This window comes from Macaca nemestrina, chromosome 7 (genome assembly GCF_043159975.1).
Source record: "Macaca nemestrina isolate mMacNem1 chromosome 7, mMacNem.hap1, whole genome shotgun sequence".
NCBI lineage: Eukaryota > Metazoa > Chordata > Mammalia > Primates > Cercopithecidae > Macaca > Macaca nemestrina.
The window spans coordinates 34,758,964-34,776,010 of NC_092131.1; the positions used below are offsets into that span (position 1 = coordinate 34,758,964).

The window sequence follows — 17,047 nt, forward strand, 5'->3', positions numbered from 1 at the left end:
TTTCTTTTATTACTATGTTATACACACACGTTAAAACAGGGCTTTCTCATCTTGCAAAACTCCCTAGTTCTGCTTTCCTGTGCTAAAGGATATGAAAGAAAACAGCCCTGCTTCAGTACACAACAGTATCTTCTCTAAACCCTAAACCGTCAAGGCCAGAAATCATCTGACTTTACTAAGTTATAGTTCCTTTTATAACAAATTATGTATAATAATTAACTGCCTTTTCTGTTTCTAACATTTTAAGGTTTGGTCTTTTAGCTTCTAGGGCTTGCCATAGACATTGCATAACCAACCACTGATAGGAGAAATCCTCAGGGTTTATTTCCAAACAGGCTCTGGCAAGTTACTGATCTCTGACTCAAAAGCTCCTTTTACTAATATTGGGAGTCAAAGTAAACAACTTGTTTCTATATAATTGTTTGTGCGTGCTAAGACTTGAACATTAAAAAACATCACAACACAAATAAACAAGTCAATGTGGAAATCTGGCTGAATACAAACCTCTTAAACTGTCTAAAATGAAGGATAGGGCTGGGCGTGGTGGCTCAGGCCTGTAGTCCCAGCAGTTTGGGAGGCTGAGGCCAGTGGATCACTGGAGGTCAGAAGTTCGAGACCAGCCTGGGCAACATGGCAAAACCTCGTCTCTACTAAAAAGGCAAAAATTAGCCAGGCATGGTGGCGGGTACTGGTAATCCCAACAACTTGGGAGCTGAGGCAGGAGAATTGCCTGAACCCAGAAGGCGGAGGTTGCAGTGAGCCAAGATCACACCACTACACTCCAGCCTGGGCAAGAGACTGAGACTCTTGTCTCAAAAAATAAAATAAAACAAAATGAAGGATGGATAAAAGATGCACAAATGTGACAAAAAATATATTAAGAAAGATTCCAGATAAGATGGAGTAAAGCACATTCCACTCTCTCTGTCCCACTGAACACAGTTACAAAACCTGGGCAGAAAGCAGGCAGCAGCTGGTTGCAAAAGATGAAAAGTAACTAGAGGTAGGTGGGCTGGGGAATTAGAAGCACTAGCAGTGAGCCTACCATTTTTTTTTTTCCTCCATCTGTACTCAATACAACCTGAGTGGGCATTAGCAAGACAATGGGAGCTCCACAAGACCTCTAGTTCTGGCTTGAGGATCAGGAAAGAGCTCTCCTAACACCCAGAGAGTGTAAAAATCCAGTTTTTCTTCCTTTTTTTTAGAGACAGAGTCTCGCTCTGTCACTCAGGCTGAAGCGCAGTGGCACAATCTCAGCTCACTGCAACCTCCGCCTCCCGGGTTCAAGCAATACTTCTGCCTCAGCCTCCTGAGTAGCTTGAACTACAGGTGCCCGCCACCGCGCCCGGCTAATTTTTTGCATTTTAGTGAGACAGGTTTTCACCGCGTTGCCCAGGCTGGTCATGAACTCCTGAGCTCAGGCAATCCGCCCACCTCAGCTTCCCAAAGTGCTAGGATTACAGGCATGAGCCACAGCGCTCGGCCTTCTTTTCCCCTTTTCTCCATTCTTGTATGCCCAGTCCTCACACAATCCTCTGGTGATGGTAATGTGGGTGGCAGAAGCCTAAAATTCAGAGGGAGGGAATCCTTTTTCTCTGACTGGAGGAATGGCAGTTCCAAGAGAGTGGGGCAAAGAGCCCTTGCTTTATTTCTCTCTCTCCTCCCACATTTTGGCCCTGACTTCAGGAAGATAAAGCCCACTTTGAGCTGCAGGAATGGAAAAGGGAAGCCCAAGAAACCACAGGGAGATCACAGAAAGAGAGAAACTCATTAAAGCAATCTCTTAAAGCTGTTTATAAACTTGTGGGTCCATTCCCAAGGTGAGCGGGTATGGATGTGATCCTCAACAGCACACACCAACCCTGACGACCGAATTACAAATAGACCACCACTATACCAGTCCCAGACTGGTGACTGCGTGGCATATACATGGAGCAGATCTGAGCAACACTGCAAAGGCTTTGAAAAATGAACTGATAATGTAACCACAGTTCACACAAGGCTGGCCGGACCTAACCCAGTCAGATCAACTGGCCAATAAAACAAAAATATCAACATCCTCGGAGCATAAAAATGCTCCAAGAAGTAAGGGGAAACCCTCTTAAAATGAAAGGAAAGTTTTAAGTTTCAGAATAAAAAAATGTAAAGAAGGGCTAAATAGGAATTTTAGAACTAAAAATAAAATAACCAAAAACATTTCACTGAATAGGTTTAGTAACAAAATGCAAATGTCAGGAAACTTGAAGACAGATCAATAGAAATTATCTAACCAGAACAATAGTGAAAAAAATTGGAAAATAAACAGAGCCTCAGAGACCTGTGGAATAAAAAGTCATTTGTGTCGTCACCCCCAGAAGAGGGTAAAGAGCCAGGCGTGGTGGCTCACATCTGTAATCCCAGCACTTCAGGAGGCTGAGGGAGACGGATCACTTAAGGCCAGGGGTTTGAGACCAGCCTGGCCAACATGGTGAAACCCCACCTCTAATAAAAACACAAAAATTAGCTGGCCATGGTGGCACATCTTTGTAATCCCAGCTACTTGGGAGGCTGAGGCTGCAGTGAGCTGAGATCACATTATTGCACTCCAGCCTGGGTGACAAAGCAAGACTCAGCCTCAAAAAAAAAAAAAAGGGGGGGGGGGCCGGGTGTGGTGGCTCACACCTGTAACCCAGCACTTTGGGAGGCCCAGGCAGGCAGAATACTTAAGGTCAGGAGTTCAAGACCAGCCTGGTCAATGTGGTAAAACCCCGTCTCTACTAAAAATTAACAATATTAGCCAAGCATGGTAACAGGCACCCATAATCCCAGCACTCTGGGAGGCTGAGGCAGGAGAATAGCTTGAATCAGGGAGGCAGAGGTTGCAGTGAGCCAAGATTGCACCACCGCACTCCAGCCTGGCTAACAAAGCAAGACTCAGTCTCAAAATCAAAATAAAAAGAAGAAAAAAAAAAGCCGAGTGTGGTGGCTCACACCTGTAACCCAGCACTTTGGGAGGCCCAAGCAGGCAAAATACTTAAGGCCAGGAGTTCAAGACCAGCCTGGTCAATATGGTAAAACCCTGTCTCTACTAAAAATTAACAAAATTAGCCAGGCATGGTAACAGGCACCCATAATCCCAGCACTTTGAGAGGCTGAGGCAGGAGAATCACTTGAACCAGGGAGGCAGAGGTTGCAATGAACCAAGATCGCAACACTGCACTCCAGCCTGGGTGACAGAGTGAGACTCCAACTCAAAAAAAAAAAAAAAAAAAAGAAGAGAGTAAAGAATGTGGTACAGAAAAATTTTGAAGAAATAATGGTTGAAAATTTTCCAAATTTGGTAAAGACATAAACCTAGAGATTCAAAAAGCTCAGTGAACTCCGAACAGAATGAACAAAGAAATCCTCCCACAGTTCCATAACTGCTGAAAAGAAAAAGAAAATTTTGAAAGTGACCAGAACAAAACAATGTATTACTTATAGAAGAACAGTGATTCAAATGACTGATTTTTATCAGAAACCAGGGAAGCTAAGAGAAAGTAGAATAGCATTTTTTAAATGCTGAAAAAGGGGAAACATCAAGACAATTTTCTGCCCAGTAACAATATCCTTCAGTAATAAAGGTAAAATTAAAACATCCTAAGGTGAAGAAAACTTGAAACAAATTGAGGTCAGCTGACTTGCTCTAAAAGAATTACTAAAGGAAGATGTTCAGACAGAGGGCAAATAATACTAGAAGAAAACAGCTGTCCTGGCATAGCGGCTCATGCCTGTAATCCTAACACTCTAGCTTAGGTGACAAAGCAAGACTTCACCTCACACACACACACACACACACACACACACACACACACACACAACCCCAGCAAAGCAGTCCTACTGATGATAATGAAATGGTATAAAGGATAAGTCGTTCGATTTACATGCTACCAGGTATCTGAGTAGAAGAGATATGCAAAGCAGAAAACAAACCAACCACGGGCCCTTCTGGGCTAAAAATACTCCATTAAAAGTTATGTTTAAGGATGAAAATTTAAACCATGAGATTAAAATATAATTTCCCAAGAAGTAATGGGAGAGACGAAAAAGTCCATCATCTGAGAATCATGGCTGGTTAGCTTTAGGAAACTGCAAAGAGGACCAAAGTAGGAAGAAAAGCAAAAGCCAGAATCAATGTGAAGCGGGAGGCAATAAATAAGTCAAATGGCAATAAGGTCCAGAAAAATCAGGTTCAAAAACATCAGCAGATACGACCAAAGGAAAAACTGGTAACCACATGATACGCAGTTTCCATGGAGGCATGAAAAGAGAACCCACACTTCAGGGAGCTGAGGACTGAATGTGAGAGGAATCTTATGTAATAGCTGTGTGTGTCAATCCAGGCCAAACTCTGTACTCAAATATCCATTCTGACCCATTAGGTTCTGACCCACACTAGCTGTGTGACCCCTGCCTCAGTGCCTCATCCATAAAACTGGGATAATAGTAGGGGTTACCTCAAAGAGTTCGTATTTAAATTAAACAAGGCGGATGTAAAGCGATACCTGTCCTGTACATGTCACTGCCCAAGACTGGGAAAACCCATACATGCTTAAAACAGAGAAAAGAAGAGGTAGTTTAGAGATGGTGCTTTCTCTTTTATGTGTGAAAATATGAAAATACAGAAAAACTAAATAATTTCCTAAGATTACTAGGAGAAAGAACTCTGAGTCCAGAGCTCCACCTATCCAATTACAAAGGTATTTTGTAAGGGAAAGGCAGGAAATCTGTATGTAAATTCTAAATTATAAGAAAGAAAAAGTAGAATTCCACCCTCCAATAAAATCTGAGAAATAAACAGAAGAACAAAAGTATAATGGGATCCTGGTAAAAGTCACAAGATCAGTCTACTAAAGCAAGGAAACCAAAGGCAAGTAAACACATGCAGACAAAATATATATGGTGAAAAAGGGATAAAGAAAGGAATTAAGAAACTAGCATTTTTAAAGTGGGGGAGGCAAATGCTTCCCAGCATGGGTTTATATCACTTGCTTTTTGGCCTTCTGAGTGTTGGTAACAACCTGTCATCATCACGCATACCTGTCATCTTTAATGGTATCCATACATTACTAACAGATTCTACAGACGGCTATCACTTAACACTTCCACTCACTCAAATGTTCAACAAGCAAGGTTAAACTCTGTATAATTTTAAAGTTTACAAGCATTGAAAGGTACTGATATTACTAGTAACCAACTAAATGCAAATTAAGACATTTTCTTTACCCATAAAAACCAGCACATAGTTTTAAAAAAGAAATTCAGCACTGGTGAGGTATGAGAGATACTCTCATTCACTACCGGTGTTAAGTACAAACTGATATAAGCTTTTTGAAAATGGGATTTTGTATCCCAAGAGAGTTACAAATACGTAGATAATTTGCCCCAGAAATTCTACTTCTAGGATTTTACCCGAAGGAAATAATTTGAAAAACTGAAAAAGCTCTAGGCATAAAGACAGACATTACTGTTTTTTAAAATAGTGAAACACTAGAAACAAATATGCAACATCAGGGACATTTGAGAAGTAAATTATAAGGTACTTGAGTCAAATATCTCATAGCCATAGAAATATTTTCTAAGAATTTATAATAGAAAAAATGCTCACACCAAAGTAAAAGGACACATACTGATTATACATTTTAACCATGTTAGAAAAGTATACAGAAATAAATACTAGAAAGAAACAGAGTAGATTCCAACATTTGGAAAGGTAATTTTTTTTTTTTTTGGTAGAGACAGGTCTCACTATGTTGCTCAGGCTGGTCTCAAACCCCTGACCTCGGCCGGGCACAGTGGCTCACACCTATAATCCCAGCACTTGCAAGGCCGAGGCGGGTGGATCACCTGAGATCAGCGGTTCTAGACCAACCATGGCCAACATGATAAAAACCAGTCTTTACCAAAAATACAAAAATTAGTCGGGCGTGGTGGCAGGTGCCTGTAATCCCAGCTACTCAGGGGGCTGAGGCAGCAGAATGGCTTGAACCCGGGAGGCAGAACTTGCAGTAAGCCAAGATCGAACCATCGCACTCCAGCCTGTGGGACAAGAGCGAGACTTTGTCTCGGGAGGAAAACAACAACAACAAAAAAACTCCTGACCTCAAGCAATCCTCCTGCCTTGGCCTCCCAAAGTGCTGGGATTACAGGCATGAGCCACCATGTCTGGCTGAACATTTATAATTTCTATTATTTGAAAATGATCTTAAAAGGTGCATGACTTGTGATAATGTGTAACTTTTTCTAAGGTATGAGTCTGAAACGTGCTAGTTGGCTGAAACTCAGCAGTAGGCCACTTGGCAAAAGAGCGAGCTAGGGGAGGAGAGGCTGAGAAGGGTGTGTCTGTGTCTTTCCTGTACAACCTCCCAGCGCCCCACTTTCCGAGGAATGAAGTAATACGGTAGAGATGGTGAGGGGGTGCATGATGGCTACCAGTTTAGGCAAGGTGTGACCAGTCACCAGTGAGTTTAATACCAGCATCTGAACATGGCTTTATTGTTCTGTACTCTAACATGAAAATCTGATTTTAGTTATACCGTATTTTATAGGGACCATTATATCCTATAGTGTTACTTGTGAATGAGGAGATTCACAAAGGTCTTAGAGTGTATTTCTTCAGTATACTGTCAATCAAAATATTAAAACCACTTAGGGCCAGGCGCAGTGGCTCATACCTGTAATCCCAGCACTTTGGGAGACCAAGGCGGGAAGTTCACTTGAGGCCAGGAGTTTGAGACCAGCCTGGCCAACATGGTGAAACCCCGTCTCTACTAAAAATACAAAAATTAGCTGAGTGTGGTGGTGGGCGCCTGTAATTCCAGCTAAAGGGGAGGCAGAGGCAGGAGAATCGCTCGAAACTGGTGGGTTGAGGCTGCAGTGAGCCGAAATCGCGCCACTGCACTTCACTCCAGGCTGGGTGACAGGGCAAAGCCCTGTTTCAACAAACAAACAAACAAAAACCCACTTAGATTGTGCTATTATATGAAAATGTTTATTTTTCAGTTATATCTTTTTTGTTTTCTGGTTTTATTGTTTGAGACAATGGCCTAAAAAGGCATTGAAATCCAAAATAATATGAATTATCACTAACTCTTGATAATTAATCATAATATATATATTTTACACTACTTTTTTCATGACATATAGATTCCATGCATATAAAATACTTCCAATATTTGTTTTTTGTTTTCTTTAATACAGACAGGATCTTGCTATGTTGCCCAAGCTGATTGTGAATTCCTGGGCCCAAGCGATCCTCCTGCCTCAGCCTCTGAGCCTGGCATTACACATGCACCTGGCTTCCTTTTTGTATTTTTTGAATGTTCCACAGTGAAGAGGAACAAAACTAAAAACTAACTTAGCTCTAGAAGACAAAACATTTTTTCTTTCCTAGATCAGTTAAGTTACTGTGACAGGAATACCCAACCATAAGAACAGGGTGGAAAGCAAAGATCTGTGTCTCATGCTCACCTTATAGCACCTGTATTTATACAGAACCACCAGGAGGATAGTCATGACAACAATGACACTGATCATGATGGCCGCATTCAGAATTGAGTGCAGGGCTCTCTGGCCCACAGTCTCGGTATCTTCTGTGAATGGGGTATAGATTCTACAATAAAACAAACACAAAAGCCCTAGGTAAGTGTTAATGGAGATCCCCAACCACATTACCACCTCCAATACAGAATTTTCTTTTTCTCGATTCAATTCATATCTTATAAGTCACTCTTCCCCAACTCACCAATCTAGCTAAGAATTTTTCACCTGAGAAAAACAGCTACACTCTAAAATAATTGCTTCAAAGAAAATATCTAATATATGGAAAGGACTTACATATGAACCAGACACTGGCTCCATCTAGTGGGTGCTTTATATTGAAATAATTATAATACCTCATCAAATGTTTTTTGGCTACAGCTTATTAGGAACTTGTTATAGAACCAGATTCTGCCACAGAAACCATGTGGGCTGACAAGTGATTGTCAGAAGAAAGGTAATATGGCTTATAATTAATGCCTCTCATCTGTAGAGTAATTGCAACTGGAGTTGTCTTAAGATAATGTCACATATCCATCTTCCCCTTGTTTCTCATTCACAGAAAAACATTTTTATTCCAGGTGCCAATATTCCCAGCCAAAAAGACTTTACTTCTGACTCCCTTGTATTTATGAATAGCTATGAGAACAAGTAATGGCAATGACTTTTAGGGAGATGTGTTGTGTATGGAACATCTAAGAAAGGAGTGAATTCTGCTGACATGTCCTATGTTCTTTTCTCCCCTACTCCTTCCTACTGTCAGAATGAAGGCTAGCGCTCCAGCGTGGACCCTGAAGTAACCTAGAGGTTAGAAGCTAAAGAAGAAAGAAGGAGATTGAGTCCTTGATGAACGTGAAGCCACTGTACTAATCTGGACTGCCTACCTCTGCACTACTCTACGAGAGAGAAAGTATGTGCATTATTTAAACCAGTTGTTTTGATTTTCTATTAACAAAGTCAGAAACATTTCTATAAAAAGTCAGATAGTGAATATTTTAAGCTCTGTGGACCATATGGTCTCCAGGGCAACCACTCAGCTGTGCTACTGTAGTGTGAAAGCAGCCACAGACAATGTATAAACCAAGGAGCATGGTCACGTTCCAAAGAAAGTTTATTCACAAGTTTGTGAATAACTTTGTTATTACACCTTTGTGGAAAGCTAGCAGGCAGATCTGGCCTGTGGCTGTAGCTTGCCAATGTTTGTTCTATAATATGTTGCCAAACCTAACCCTAACCTATACGGATAATATTGTTCAATCCCTCTAGTTCTAACCCCTGCCCTTCATCTGCTGTCTCAGATGCTCTACCAAAAGGCTAAAAGTTTGGTTTTCAGAACACCATGTAGTTTTTCAGACACTTCACAACTTCAAATTCTAAAACTCAATTACAACTCTTCTTTGGGCCCCATGAGAGTCCTAGAGATGGAACTAGATGACATTTGAATCAAGCATTTTTCTTGGAGGCCAAGGGCTGACATCAGCAGCACTGGGGAATCCACATGACAGCTCCCCAAGAGTCTAGAGAGTGCTGGCTTGAATTAGTTATCCATCCTTCCAATTAACGATTTGTTTGGCCATTTATTATACACCTCACCCCGGAGACACAGTACCCTCACAGGCCTTGCAATAAAGAAGGAAATCAGGCATTAAATGAATAATGTAAATAAATATATATTTGCAAATTGTGACAAGTGAGAAAGAACAAGTTGCTATGAGAAAATATACCAAGAAGGACCTAATCGTGTTAGGAGAAACAGGAATGTTATCTTTGAGGATTTAACATTTAAGTCAATGTTAGATGTGAGTTCTAAATTTCAAACAATATGTATGTTCAATTATTTGCCTTCTACTTTTAAACTTAACTTCCTTGTAAAGCAACCTTTTTTGATTACCTCCTCCACCTTTATTCTGATCACCTGCTCCATCCTCATTCCAATTACCTGCTACCTGCCCTGCCCTGACTCCTGCCAAAGCACTCACCCCATCATTCTCTTTAAATTAGCCAATTGGAATTAGTTTAGCCTGTGTGGTCTAACCCTAGCCAATAGGGGAACGACATAGCATCAGGGACCACGTGTGTCAGGGTAAGAACCCCTTCCCCTCCCTTGTCCAAATGTGCGCTTGCCATTGTTCCATCTGTAAGGGCGCACCCTTCTATAGAGAAGTAACTTGCCTTGCTGAGAATTAAAAGGAAAATTTTATATTCTAGTGCTATTTCTTTTGCGGCACCGAAACTTTATACATAACACCAAGAGGAGAGGGATGACAGGAATTTAATCCACCAAAGTCAGAAAAGGAGAGAATACTCTAGGCAGAAAAGTAATGGGCGCCCAATGGCCCTGAGGTGGAAAAAAATTTATGTGTTCAATTCAGCCTAACTTCAGTCCTATCCAGTAATACCATACAGGAAACATACTTCTGCAGTGTTCCTTTTCTCCACTTAAAACATCAAGTAATAACCCCTTGCTCTCAACTGCTCCTGACCATCACAGAGGATGGACTCTCTAGCTAAGTCCTGCCCCTCCAATGCAGAGGCCTTCAAGGTGATGATGATATGCTGTAAAGAAAAGCCACACTGGCTTTGAGAATAATAAAACAAAACTTATACGTACAGCTGCCCATCCTTCCGGGTATAAAAGCTGACTGACTTGATGGTAGCCACGACCACCACCATGCAGAGAGTCACGGGGACAAAGAGCATGATCACATGTTTGGCGCCATATTTCAATGTCAGCTCCTCATCTTCTTCTTCATCTTGCTCCACCACCTGCCGAGAGTTACCCTGGGGTCGTCCATTAGATAATGGCTCAGGGTGGCCAAGGCTCCGCCTGTCGTTGTGCTCCTGCCGTTCTCTATTGTCATTCTATAAGTACAAGAAAAACGTTTTCAGTAAATCAGATTCTCAGCAGAATCAAGGTAACGGTTAGACCTGGGATTAACAACAGACCTGTCACTACATGAGTTCTAAAAACCTGAAGCAAGAAAAAACAATTTATAGGAAGTATGCAGTTTAAAAGTCTAGATTATCTATCACTGTTCACTGAAGGCACTCAGGTCCTCTCTTTTACCTGGGTCTTGGCTTGCTCCATTCTCTCTTTTCATCCCAACAAAATACAATTGTACTTATCCTTTGAGATGTAGCTTAAAGACTGACACCTGCATTAAACCTTGTTTATTGGCTGCAGCTCCAAGCACCTTTTTCAAATTCAGCTTTCTGTGATTCAGACCACTTACGCAAGGAACTCTCTTACCCTAATTAATAAGACTTTAAAATCCTTGTGTCAGAGGCATTTGGACCAGAGCAACTCTATCTTGAATAGGGGCTGGGTAAAATAAGGCCGAGACCTACTGGACTGCATTCGCAGGAGGTTAGGTACTCTTAGTTACGGGATGAGACTGGAAGTCAGCACAAGATACAGCCCATAAAGACCTTGCTGATAAAACAGGTTGCAATAAAGAAGCTGACCAAAACCCACCAAAACCAAGATGGTGAGCAGAGTGACCTCTGGTCATCCTCACTGCTCACTATACGCTAATTATAATACATTAGCATGCTAAAAGACACTCCCTGCTGGCACCATGACAGTTTACAGATGCCATGGCAAAGTCCAGAAGTTACCTTGTATGGTCTAAAAAGGGGAGGGATCCTTAGTTCCGGGAATTGTCCACCTCTTTCCCAGAAAACTCATGAGTAATCCATCCCTTGTTTAGCATATAATCAAGAAGTAACAGGCCGGGCGCCTGAAATCCCAGCACTTTGGGAGGCCAAGGTGGGCGCATCACTTGAGGTCAGGAGTTTGACACCAGCCTGGCCAACATGGTGAAACCCCGTCTCTACTAAAAATATAAAAATTAGTCGGGCATGGTGGCACATGTCTGTAATCTCAGCTACTCATGAGGCTAAGGTAGGAGAATCACCTGAACCTGGGAGGTGGAGGCTGCAGTTAGCAGAGATTGTGCCACTACATTCCAGCCTGGGTGACAAAGCAAGGCTCACACACACACAAAAAAGTGGTAAGGTCAAAGAAGTGACATAATCAGCTGTTTCATTTTTAGCAAACTTGACTGAGTGGCAATGAATGAGATTTCCAGCATAAGGAACTAGCATTGGTAGAGATATGGAACACAGTAAGATAAGCAGACTGGAAGACAGAAGTACTTTAGTTAGAGACGTAACCAGGCAGTCAAGTCCAATGGCAGTTACCAATAGGACTTTCAAGCTCAGAAGGGTCAGAGGAAGTCAATGGTCTCTATAGCCTCAGAAATGGATGAAATAGCTGTGGAGAGAAAAATACAGTAAAAAGATGACCAAGGAGAGAAGTGTAAATAACCCCTAAGCTTAACCAGCAGGTGATGGGAGAAAACCAGAAAATGAGATTAAGAGAATAGAGGAGAGGGAAGAAAACTCAGGAATCAATATAACACAGAAGCCAAAAGTGGAGCACAAATCAAAGAGGTGTCATCAACAGTATGGCAGGATGAGAGCTAAAAAGACCCTGAACTGGCAATGGGAAAACAGTGAAGAGGGAAGTCGGGTTGAGATGAGACGGGATAACTCCCTTGACCCCCTCATGGCTCAGAGCGTGGCTCGTTTACTCGGCCACTACACACTCAAACCCCTTGCAAGAGGAAGTGTGCAAGCGAGTGAGTGAGTGTGGGAACCAGAGCAAACGAATGCAGGAACCAGCCGGTTGCTCCTCTCTGGCAGGAGCAGGCTCTGTGCAGGCCCGCAGCAGCATCCAAGTGTGTTACAATCAATGCTCCTTCAACTCTGCCATTCAGGGATGGCCAAGGGCCAGCCAGCTCAGTGGAGGGTCAGGGTGGCAGCCCCTGCTCTCTCCTCTTGGCACCCAGGTTCTCTTCCAGTGTCCAGGAATAATCAGGTCACACGAACAGATCGAAGGGTAGTGTATGCAGAAGATTTTACTGCGCGATGGAAGTGGTTCTCAGTAGGATAGAGAGTTGAAAAGGGGATGGCATGGGAAGAAGGTGATCTTTCCTGAAGCCAGGCCATCTCTGGCTGGGCCTATTCTCCAAAGCTGCACCACCTGAAGTTAGCCACATCCATCCATAGTCTCCAACGCTCAGCTGCTTTTCTGCTCACTGCTCAGCCGCTTATATCACCAACGCTCAGTTGCTTGTATTTCTGACAATCAGTCGCTTGTATTTCCAACACTCAGCCATTTATATCCCTGACGTCAGCTGCTTGTATTGTTCTGCCAGCTGCTGAAATCTTTTGGTTTTTTTTTTGTTTTGTTTTGTTTTTGAGACAGAGTCTCGCTCTGTTGCCCAGGCTGGAGTGCATCGGCACAATCTGGGCTCACTATAAGCTCCGCTGCCTGGGTTCAAGCAATTCTCCTGCCTCATCCTCCCAAGTAGCTGGGATTATGGTGCCCAGCACCACGCCCAACTAATTTTTGTATTTTTAGTAGAGATAGGGTTTTGCCATGTTGGCCAGGCTGGTCTTCAACTCCTGACCTCAGCTGATCCACCTGCCTCAGTCTCCCAAAGTGCTGGGATTATAGGAGTGAGCCACTGTGCCCAGCCCAGCTGAAATATTTTTATGGGCACAGGATAGGGGCATGGCAGGCCAAAGAGGCAACATTTGGGTGGGGAAAAATGGGGTCAGCTGTTTTCACTTAGGGCTGCAGTTCCAGGTTTAAGGGTGGAATTTAGCCGGGAGCCCAGCCCTTCTGTATCAATGTCCTAAATCACAATGGGCTGGAAAATGATTGAGAATTGAGAAGGTAAAAGCAATCATTCTTCGAAGCAAAAAAAAAAAAAAAAAAAAAAGGTGGAAGAGGCTTGCAATAGAGAGCGATTTAACTTGAAAAAGTTATTTTATCCAACCCCACTGGAAAGGAAGACAAAACCAGAAAACGTTATTTTAGAGCTCTTAGAAACTTGAGCATACTTACCACGTCAAAGCGTAGACTGAAGACTAGAGGAAGAGACAAAGTGGGTATTAAAACTAATGGAATAGGATAAGGGATAAAGGAGGGTGCTATAGTTTGAATGTTCCCCTGGAAAGTTCATGTACTGGAAACTTGGTTGCCATTGTGGTGGTATCAAGAGGTGAGGCCTTTAGGAAGTGACTGGGTCATGAGGACTCTGCCTTCATGAATGGATTACAGGTTCAGTATCCTTTATCTGAAATGTTTGGGACCAGAAGTGTTTCAGATTTTGCATTTTTGAATATTTCCATTATACTTACAGGTTTAACATACCAAATCTAAAAATCCAAAATCTAAAACGCTCCAATAAGCATTGCCTTTGAGCATCACACTGGTACTCAGAAAGGTTCGGGGCCGGGCACGGTGGCTCAAGCCTGTAATCCCAGCACTTAGGGAGGCCGAGGCGGGCGGATCACGAGGTCAGGAGATCGAGACCATCCTGGCTGACACGGTGAAACTCCGTCTCTACTAAAAAATACAAAAAACTAGCCGGGCGAGGTGGCGGGCGCCTGTAGTCCCAGCTACTGGGGAGGCTGAGGCAGGAGAATGGCGTGAACCCGGGAAGCAGAGCTTGCAGTGAGCCGAGATCTGGCCACTGCACTCCAGCCTGGGCAACAGAGCAAGACTCCGTCTCAAAAAAAAAAAAAAAAAAAAGAAAGGTTCGGATTTGGGAGCACTTTGAATTTCAGACTTTCAAATCAGGGATACTGAACCTGTTATGTCGCTATCGCAGGAGTAGGTTAGTTATCGTGGGAGTGACTTTGTTACAAAAGCAAGCTCTCTCTTGCCCTTCTGCCTATCCACCAAGGGATAATCCTCCTCAGGTGCTGGTACCATATACTCTTGGACTTTCCAGCCTCAAGAACCATGAGTTGAATAAATTTCTTTTCTTTATAAATCACCCAGTCTCAAAAAGATAAAAAATAAATAAATAAAAGATACAAAGAAGAAGAAAACAAACAACAAATAAATAAATAAATAAATAAATCACCCAGTCTGCGGTATTCTGTTATAGCAATACAAAATGAACTAAGACAGAGGGGAACAAAAAAAAGACAGAGGCTGGCGATATAAAGGCATGGTGCCCTCTCCTTCAGTCTGGAAGTCAGGATTTCTCTTCAAACAGTTATGAAGACCCAAACCCTACGAGAAATGGAAAGGAAACTATTCTAAAGCATAAAAGGTAGAAATATCTATACCACCCATCAAGAAAGATTATTTTTAGGCCGGGCGCGGTGGCTCAAGCCTGTAATCCCAGCACTTTGGGAGGCCGAGACGGGCAGATCACGAGGTCAGGAGATCGAGACCATCCTGGCTAACACGGTGAAACCCCGTCTCTACTAAAAAATACAAAAAACTAGCCGGGCGAGGTGGCGGGCGCCTGTAGTCCCAGCTACTCGGGAGGCTGAGACAGGAGAATGGCGTAAACCCGGGAGGCGGAGCTTGCAGTGAGCCGAGATCGCGCCACTGCACTCCAGCCTGGGTGACAGAGCCAGACTCCGTCTCAAAAAAAAAAAAAAAAAAAAAAAAAAGAAAGATTATTTTTGCTGAACACAAGTCACCAGAGTGGCTAAAGCCCAGTAGAATGGAAATGGTTATACAGAAGGTGAGGCCAAAGGGACCAGAACATAGTGTGATAGACAGCAAGAAGCAGGAGAATTGAGAATTCATACTTTTATTCTTCCACAGAAGGAGGTGACTAAGTCATCTGCCAAGAAAGTTATATCTGCAATTGATGTTCAGCAGTACAAGTCTGAACAACTTGATTGGCTGATTAATGTTCACAATAAACATACAAGTAATAATAGCTATCTCTATATAGTATTTGATATTTACAAGGCACTGTCACATTATCTTACTTATTCTTTTTGTCTGGAGAAGTTTTGGTAAATGAACACAAAAGCAACTGATCCAAAATCTCACAACCAGAAAACAGCAGAGGTAGGAATCAAACTAAGGTCTCTTGCCTCAAAACTTGTTTTCTTTCTATGGCACCACAGCCATCAGTTTAGGTCATATGAACAGTTTAATTAGCTAAGTCTAGCATGAAAGGGGCAATCATATGCTCATTCACGGTCCCCAACCGGATGATCTGGTTTATAATGAACATTAGCCAACTCAACCCTGCCCTGCCCTGCCCTGCCCTGCCCTGCCCAAGGCTGATAATGAGATGGATACTAGAACACTGTTTAACTTAACAGTAATATACACATTCACAAACCCTTCCTCTTTGTAGTATGTTGGACACTACTTTTATTATTATTATTATTATTATTTTAGAGACAGAGTCTCATTCAGTCGCCTAGTAGTGGCACAATCTTGGCTCACTGAAACCTCTGCCTCCCAGGTTCAAGCGATTCTCGTGCCTCAGCCTCCCGAGGAGCTGGGATTACAGGTGTGTGCCACAACACCCGGCTAACTTTTGTATTTTTAGTAGAGACAGAGTTTCACCATGTTGGTCAGGCTGGTCTCAAACTCCTGGCCTCAAGTGATTCACCCACCTCTACCTCCTGAAGTGCTAGGATTACATGCGTGAGCCACTGTGCCTAGCCATGGACACTTTTTTTTTTTTCCTTCCGAGACAGAGTCTTGCTCTGTCACCCAGGCTAGAGTGCAGTGGCACAATCTCGGTTCACTGCAACCTCTGCCTCCCAGGTTCAAGCGATTCTCCTGCCTCAGCCTCCCGAGTAGCTGGGATTACAGGCATCCGCCACTGCGCCAGCTAATTTTTGTATTTTAGTAGAGACAGGGTTTCACCATGTTGGCCAGGCTGGTCTCGAACTCCTGACCTCATGATCCACCCACCTCGGCCTCACAAAATGCTGGGATTACAGGCATGAGCCAGTGCGCCTGGTCAGATACCACCTTTTTTTTTTTTTTTAATGGAGTTTTGCTCTTGTTGCCCAGACTGGAGTGCAATGGCGCGATCTCGGCTCACCACAACCTCTGCTTCCTGGGTTCAAGCAATTCTCCTGCCTCAGCCTCCTGAGTAGCTAGGATATACAGGCATGCACCACCACGCCTGGCTAATTTTTTGTATTTTTAGTAGAGACGGGGTCTTATCCATGTTGGTCAGGCTGGTCTTGAACTCCTGACCTCAGGTGATCTGCTCGCCTCAGCCTCCCAAAGTGCTGGGATTAAAGGTGTGAGCCACCATGCCCAGCCCAGATACTACTTTCAAAACTGATTTTGTTTTCAGGAATGGTGGCACACACCTATAGTCAAGTGCAGCCCAGGGAATGTAGTGAGACACCATCTTTAAGGAAAAAGATACTGTTTTAATTTCTTTATTTAAAAAAAGTACAATTTGGGCTGGGCGTGGTGGCTCATGCCTGTAACCCCAGCACTCTGGGAGGCTGAGGCAGGCGGATCACCTGAAGTCAGGAATTCAAGACCAGCCTGGCCAACATGGTGAAACCTTGTCTCTATTAAAAATATAAAAATTAGCCAGCGTGGTGGTGGGCACCTGTAATCCCAGCTACTTGGGAGGCTTAGGCAGGCGAATCGCTTGAACCCAGGAGGCAGAGGTTGCAGTAA

The 17,047-nt window shown here is 43.1% G+C and overlaps 1 protein-coding gene across 4 annotated transcripts in view; it reads right to left on the reverse strand.

The window, feature by feature from the left end:
- The window catches only part of LOC105494293 (presenilin 1), an 81,007-nt gene that overhangs the window by 34,422 nt on the left and 29,538 nt on the right, over positions 1-17,047 (reverse strand). For all 4 annotated transcript variants that reach the window (XM_011762593.3, XM_011762589.2, XM_071099900.1 and 1 more), the window contains 2 exons: positions 10,169-10,419; positions 7,489-7,630 (listed from right to left, as the gene is read on the reverse strand). In XM_011762593.3, coding sequence (XP_011760895.1) covers positions 7,489-7,630; positions 10,169-10,419 — 393 coding nt within the window. The remainder of the gene's footprint in view (positions 1-7,488; positions 7,631-10,168; positions 10,420-17,047) is intronic.